A 7,734-nucleotide genomic window follows, 5' to 3' on the forward strand; every position below is an offset into this window, starting at 1 on the left:
TGCCAAGGCCACCACCAGCCCATGTCCCCAGGTGCCACATCCACGTGGCCTTTAAATCCCTCCAGGGATGGGGACTCCTCGGCAGCCTGTGCCAAGAATGGAAGCCCTTTCTATGGAGAATGTTTTCCCTAATACCCAATTTTAAGGTCCCCTGATGCATCTTGAGGCTGTTTTCCTCTTGTCAATTGGGAGGAGAGGCCGACCCCGCCTGGCTACAGCCTCCTTTTGTGTAGCTGTAGAGTGGAACCGAAGGAGGAATAATCGGGAACAGTCAGGAGCCAGACCCTCCCAGGATCCAGCCAGTATCTGCAGCTCCATGTTCTGGATTCTCTCAGATTTTAGCTGTGTGCCTGCAACACTGCCAACCCTTTGGAAGTGAGGATTTCTCCTGTAAGAAGCAGTCATCTGCTCCCAGCAGTGATGGAAGGGGCTATTATTATGGCTGCGCTAAACAGCCACAGAAGGATGAGGTCGGGATATTGATGAATGAGCCCGAGCTCACAGAGTAATGACTCTGCTTTTAAGTGCTCTTTGATCAGTGCTGCTCCAAACAGGCTATTTATAGAGCTCCTGGAGATGTGGAGCCCAGCCATCAGCACAGAGCAACGCAGGAATAGAAGGCAAAAATGGTAATTGTTTGTTCCCCAAAGGCTGGGAGACAAGGCAGGCTCCTCAACAACCTTTCCAGGTGGTTAGAGCTCTCCAGAGCTCTACCTGCACGTGCCTGGTGTGGAATGATCCGGAGCAAGCAGCTGGCTGGAGCTGCTTGTTGTTCCTCCACAGCCTCTGCCACTTTATAGGGCTTTTCATCATGTTTATAGTTTTGACAGCACTTCTGTGGCAGGTTCTTAATTTAACTGATGAGATGGTCTTGTTTTCATCTCTTTTGCTAATGCTCTTTCAAATTTGAGCAGGTTGATGCCTTTGAGCTGGCTCTACCTTTGGGTACAGCTCATTTCAGGATTTTATCCCATCCCGCTGGAAATAATCCTCGCTGCCAACTTTTGGGTTCTGTGCAGTGTAATGCATCAGGCCAAGGCTTCATTCTCACTCAGTTTCTGTGGAGTGGAAAAATCTGTTCCTTGGTGACCTGGCAGGAGGTCAGCCTTGCCTCCTGCTGCAGGGATGTGGGGGAGCTCTTGGGGCTGCCTGGTGGGATCTCTGTAATCATAAAACGGTGGAATGAGTTGCATTGGAAGGGACCTTAAAGCTCATCTCAGCCCTCCTGCCTTGGGGAAGGAGGCCTTCCACTATCCCAGGATGCTCCAACCTGGCCTGGAGCATTTCCAGGGAACTTAGACTGCAAGAGAAGGTGAATATTCAGTTCCTCCCTGTTGTCTCAGCTGCTGGCAAGTCCCATAGAGCTTTTTCCTATCTCCTTTCCATCGGCTCTTGCAGCCAGGCTGCCCAGCCTAGACAAACCCAGCAGCCTCAGGGCTGGTCCCTGATTCCCATCCCTGCCCTTGTGCTGGCCAGGAGCAGCCTGGGAATTTCAGCTGGGCACACTTTGGTGCACCAGCCTAACCAGAACCAGCACATCCTACCCCTTGCCCTGCATCTCCACATCTTCCCTGGTGCTCCTACCACTCATCTCTGCAGAATCCTACCCTGTTCCAAAGCGTGCAGCAGCTCCTTTACTGCAGTCACAGCTGGAAAATGTGGGATTTGAAGAGCAAAGTTTGGGAAAGTAGTCTGTGTCACTTGTGCAGCTCGTGCACAGAACATCAATTCCCATCCTCCTGCTTCCTAGGTAATATGGGACTTGTTTACTTTACTTCCCTCTTCCCTTTTTTTTTTTGGCTGTTTTGAAAGCTTAGCTGTAACAAATCCCCAGATTCTCCTGCCTTTGCCAAGGCCCACTGTGAATGATGGAGTTATGGATGAATATTATTATAATGCTTGCTTTGATGTCTTGCATGTCTTTAACCAAAGACACCCAGGGAATCTGTTTTGGACAATGAATTTTAATTCTGTTGGGGTTGATATTGTAGCTTTTTAAAGAGGGCAGATGTACCCAGAAACAAAACTGTAAACCACTGTATTTTCCCAGAGATCTCCTGTTGCTTTAATAATCTACTTATCTGGGAATCTCTTCAAGTATCAAAGGGCCAATTATGTGGTGCCTGGAGAGGACCACGGAGAGCTGTTTTTGTGTCACAGGCTGCTCGCAGCAGGTCTCATGTCCTCCCTGGCTCACTGCTGGAAATCTGTGGGGCAGAGATAGTAATCATGTATTTTCATCTCCCATCTCCTCTTTGCTCGGTGGGGGGGGGGGCTCTCAACAGGACTGTGTGGTTTCTGCTGATGTTTAGACAAGACATTAATTGAAAAACCTCAGAAAAACTGATCACAAATGGTTTGTGACAAGGCAGGGTGGGGAGTGTCTGGTGGAGGAGGTCAGGTCTTCTGTCAGCTTGATTTTTAGGGGAAAGAAGTGTCTTGTTTTTTGACATTCAAGTGAATATAAACACAATTCCCCTTCCTCAAAACAACAGGCTTCATCTTGTATTAAATAGCTCATTTTTGTGGCCTGAGTACAGATTTTATCAAGACTGCATCTTGCTTCTCTCTGCAGGGGCAGCTCTCCCTAACAGGATCCTCTTACATGTTTTTTTGGAACGGAAAAATCCTCAGGACAAGTCTGGGGTCTTGTGTGAAACCAGTGTTTGTGTGGAGACAGAGCAGATGATCTACGCTTAATTATTTGGAGAGGCTGCCAGCAGATAGCTTATTTTTAAAGGAAGAGTTTTATTACAGCATCTTTGCTGGCTTCAGCCTTTCTCACCAAACTCATCGCCTTTTTTTTCTGGGTCCACTATGGGAGCTCAAAGCTGTTCTGTTCCATTTCTTTTTCATTCCTGGTGGTAGGAATGGATGTCTTGGAGACGGATTCTGCTTTTGGAACCGGGATCTCGCCATCTCTGGCATTCTCGGCCGTGGTCAGTACCTTCCAAAGGGCGCAGCTTCAGCACTGAGACTCACAGGCTGCTGCTTAGGTCCCACGGTACCCTTGAAGTTTGGGTAAAAGCTTCAAAAATCTTTGCGTTTTTCCATCAAAAAGTGGTTCCTGGCTTTGCTGATAAAGGCAAGGCAGATACTGCTTTTGCTTTAATGAAGTTAAGTTCAGCTCTTGAAGGCTAAATCTGCAGTTTCATTTGAACGGTTTAATTTAACGTGGTAATTAACTCAGTATCTCATGCATGAAGTACTTCATATATTTAATAATGTGTGTGTGCCTGTTTTGGAATGAGATTCAGTTCCTCTCTTCCATGATACAGTTGGGGGAGCCATCTCAGGCTAGGAGGAGCTGGATGAATCCAAGTGGAATGTGGTGCTGAGATCATTGGCCTCATTTTCATACATGCATTATGACACTGTTTTTTGCAGTCCCTTCTTCAGCTGCACAGCTTAGTCTTTTCCAAGAGACTGATTTTTCTGTAAGTTTTATCATTACAACGTAAGAACAGTATTTCATGTTCTACAGATACCACGAGGCACTTCATAACTTTCTGTGGGGTGTGACCAGAGTTCTGACTGAGCTTTCTGCTTTCTTTAGCTCCCTGGGCGCAAATACAAGTCAGGCTACAACGCTGATGTTGGGGACAAGTGGATCTGGCTGAAATGAAATCGTTCCTGCTGGAGCCCTGGCCAGGATGGACCACAGGACCTGAGTGAAGAGGAGCCACGTTCACGGCACCTGTTCCACATCACTTGTGTGGCACCAAGGAAACACTGCTTAAATCATTTCCCATCCCCAGCAGAAGGGAGTAGACTCCAGAAGGAAAACCACTTTATTCTGGCTTGTTTTTCCCTGAGGAACTCAGGGATGTTGGATAGTCAGTGTGGGATGATAGCCAAGTGAGCTGGGGCAGGCTCAGAATCAGAGCTGAACTTTCTCTTTCTCAAGACTGTGGCACATTGTTATCCAGGATTATTGTTGTTCTGCTGATTCAAGAGAAATTAAACCTGTACCCTCCTGGCTCTCATGAAGTTAATTTCTTGCTCTGTCATGCGTGGTGTTTTATGAGGTTCATTAGAAGCAACACTGTGTTCTGAAAGGCACTGACTGCACCTCAGCAAAGCATAAGAAGTTCATTGAGAGATGGGAATAAGTGATCTCAACTCATACAGCAAAAATCTCTGCTTAAAGTTATAAAAAACCAGTCAAAATAATTGCCAGCAGTTGTGCTCACAGCTTCTTGCTTTGATTCCACTATAGAGCTAAATGTTTGTTGGGTATAAAAGACAAGTGTAATTATTATTTTTGCAAGTCCCTGGAAGTCCAAGTTGGAGGGTTTTTTTAAAGAAATGATTCATTTGGTATTAGTCACAGAAATGAGGTACCTTGGCATTGGTTCAAGCACCACTGTCCAGATTTAGGCTGCAGTTAATTTTGCATTTCCAGCATGGGGCTCACTGCTTCAGTCGCTGAGAAGTGCTGCCAGGCATTCCAGAATTTAGGGCAGAGCCTTGGAGTTAAGCAGCCAAGTCTTGTTCGTGCCCCTTCTCATATCAAAACCAGGATGAAAAGAATTTCATAACAAGAGCTTTGGGGGCCTGGTGAAATGCTGGATGAAGGAGCAGTGGGACAGAAACAGGACTCTTGTTGCTGATCCTGTAGCTCTTTGTTTCCATGTTTTATGCCTCATCCACGTGTCCTCTGGGAAGGGATGCCTGAATCCCTCAGGAGTTCCCAGCCAGTGCTGTCCAACCAGTTCCCAGTCAGTGAGATCCTGAGCATTGTAAGCCCCCCTCCACCTGCCCAGAGCACCGTGTCCCAGCTCTGAGGGGTGTGGAGATGAAAGGAACACCTGCTGTGGTTTTAGGATCCCCCTGGAGAGGGCAGCTCTGTTTGTCCATGTGTTGTCCATCCTGGTGTCGCCGGCTGCTGGAATTCATTTGGCAGATGGCAGATCTTGGAGAGGTGTTTTGTGCTGTTGATAGAGCTGAGGAAGCTGCTCTGGGGCTCACTGGGGTGCAGAGCAACTTCAGGAGCTTTCCTGATCCACTCCAGCAGCACGGAGAGCTGAGCTTTGGATATAAAAGACTTTAACGCCAGTCAGGAAAAGCAATGCTGGTGCGCCCTGTGTTATGACATGGATCTCGAGCACACTTTTAAAAAAAATTTATTCAGGCTTTAACTCCGCTTTAAAACTGTTTATAATCTAAATCTGTGAAGGAAATAACTTTTTCCCCTTGCTGTAGGAAGGAGCGCTAACTGTGTTTTTCTCTTCCCTCCTTCCCACTCCAACACCTCAAAAAAATTCTCTTAGCAAACCAAGCTGTAAAGATTTGGGTTTTGGAGGCTATGCTGTGCCAGTTGGATGAATTCATCTCCAGTTCTTACTTAGATTGGGGAAGATAACACGGCTCAAGTCCTCTCCGTGCTTCTGCGTAGGTGCCTGTGTGAAACCATCTGCAGTCTGTCCTCATATCCCAAATTCCCGTTGCCTGGGATTTGCCTCTTGCCTGTCATATCCCGTGCTTGCCTCTGCCTGCTTTCCCCGGGCAGATTCCCTGGGGGAGGTCACATTTAGGGGCAAAACCACCAGCTTTCCCTGCAGTCACTCCAGCTCAGCAACAACCTCCCCCTTGGCTTCACTTTGCACAGGAGCGGAGAAAGGAGAGAGGAGGTGAGTCACTGGTGCTCGCCTGTGCTGTCCCAGCAGGTCCATTAACATCTTCCCCCTCAGCTGGGGCTGGCTGGGACCATCCAGGCTGTAGAGTTACCTATGCCTGGCCGAGCTTCTCCCTGAGGAATTGGCTCTTCAGCAGTGACATCAAGCCCAGGGCTGCAGTTACGAGATCCAGCAAATTTCTTCTTTCTCCTTCACAGTGAAATTTCGATGTTTTAATTACAGAACCAGAGAAGGGGATTGGGCTGGAAGGGACCTTTAAGTCCATCCTGTCCCACCCCCTGCCATGGGCAGGCACACCTTCCCCTAGCCCAGATTTGTCCAAGCTCTGTCCAACCTGGCCTCTAACACTTCCAGGGCTGTGGCAGCCACAGCTCCTCTGGGCAACACAGTAGCAGTGAGGTTTCAATATTATCCCTGCTGCCTCAGTTCTGCTGTGCCCCCAACACAGATAAAGGTCGGAATGAATCCCTTTTGTGGAAGAGCCTGCTGAGCAAGTGGAATTTAGGTGCACAACAAATCCCAGCTGGCTTCCAGTGCTGTTCACAAAAACAATATCAATCAGTTGTGCAGAAGTGAGCGGAAGCAACCAAAGCAGAGGGGAGGTGAGACGGCACAACATCCTGTCCATCAGCTGATGGGCTGCTTCCCAAAAACGTGCCTGCGCAAGTTTGGTGTGAGCTGAGTGTTCATGGAGAAGCCACCTATGTTCAGGGAGGTATTGGAGCAAAAGGAGGGCTGTAGACCAAGGAAAAGGATGGACTCTCCGCCTTGGGGTGGCCTTCTGTTTCCTTGCATTTGAGTGTGAGGGTGACAGGTGAGAACAGCAGGAGGGAGGTGAGGCCCTGGCACAGGCTTCCTAGGGCTGCAGTGGCTGCCCCTGGATCCCTGGAAGTTTCCAAGGCCAGGCTGGACAGGGCTTGGAGGAGCCTGGGACAGTGGAAAGTGTCCCTGCCCATGGCAGGTGCATTGGAGCAGAGCTTTAAGGTGTCTCCCAGCTCAAACCATTCCATGATTGTGTGACAGTGGCCAAAATCTCCTTGGGAGTGCCTGGCCCTGGGAGCTCCCATCCATGTTGGCCAACACTGATCCCATCTGACGACATTGCTCCCTATGATCCTGCTGAGCTCTTACACCTGGCACCATGGGTGGCAGGATGCCATAAAACTTGCTCTGGTTCCCAGCTTAAAGCCCTGGTTTCTGCCAAACACTCATTCCCAGCAAGACCGAGCCCAGCGCGTTGCCTCCCGGTGCCATGCAATTCCTCCGCAGGTGCTGGAGCCCAGCCTGGCTGCTGCTATCTGATGGGGCCACTCCTGCTGTGCTCTCCACCTTCCCAAGCAAAAACTGAAGCTACAAATGAGCCTTCAATTTTCCGTGCCTGAAAAAGCTTTGGCTCAATTAGCTCGGTGCTGAGCATCTTCAAAGGCAGCTGGGGTTGGAATTCGCAACAGGCGCTGCAATTCCCTCTGGGAGAGGCAAGCCTTGCTCCTCATTCCTCCACCTGCTCCTGGAGCAGGGAGCACGGCTGGGGAACCAGCTTCTGGAGCAATGTTGCAGTGCCAGGGTGGCACAGCAGTGCCCCTCTGCAGACCAGGACATGGGATTTATCCAGCTGCTGATGCACAGGTGTGCTCTTTTCTGCTTCTTGTCCTGCCTACAAGAGGGTGGCTGCTCCAGACATTGCTGCTCACTGTGGAAGCAGTTTTCCTTTTTGGGAACCAACTGCTTTGATATAAAGCTCCCAGGAGAGTTTCTGGTGTATAAAAGGAGTTGATGCATTAAAAAAAAAAAAAAAAAAAAATAAATGGTGCCAAGATACAGCAGGTATGACCTGTGCAGCCCTGGCAAGGTCCATGGCAGCTCCCAGGATGTTTCCTTCCCCTCTGGAGTTTTGGGAGACAAATTTATGTCACAAAAGGTGAGGGTGTCAGAAACTGGGCTGGGATTTGCCATTAGAACACAGACTCCATTTGCTGCTGTTTGGGTTTTGGTTTCTCTGCTTAAAGGAGAGACTCAAGGCTGAAGGAGGGAGGAACTCGATGAAATCTATTTCCGCCTTTATCTTTGGGTACAGGTGAAAACCAGGCTCCTATTG

At 48.8% G+C, this 7,734-nt stretch overlaps 1 protein-coding gene across 2 annotated transcripts in view; it reads left to right on the forward strand.

Moving 5' to 3' along the window:
* NDUFA10 (NADH:ubiquinone oxidoreductase subunit A10) overlaps window positions 1-3,995 on the forward strand; it is a 28,135-nt gene extending 24,140 nt beyond the window's left edge. For both annotated transcript variants that reach the window (XM_066189347.1, XM_066189348.1), the window contains exon 10: window positions 3,557-3,995. In XM_066189347.1, the coding sequence (XP_066045444.1) occupies window positions 3,557-3,625 (69 nt within the window). In that variant the 3' untranslated portion in view covers window positions 3,626-3,995. The remainder of the gene's footprint in view (window positions 1-3,556) is intronic.
* Window positions 3,996-7,734: the final 3,739 nt, after the last annotated feature.

Source organism: Chamaea fasciata, unplaced genomic scaffold (assembly GCF_029207755.1).
Source record: "Chamaea fasciata isolate MVZ Bird 193981 ecotype frontalis unplaced genomic scaffold, bChaFas1.0.hap1 SCAF_8, whole genome shotgun sequence".
Classification (NCBI taxonomy): Eukaryota; Metazoa; Chordata; class Aves; order Passeriformes; family Sylviidae; genus Chamaea; species Chamaea fasciata.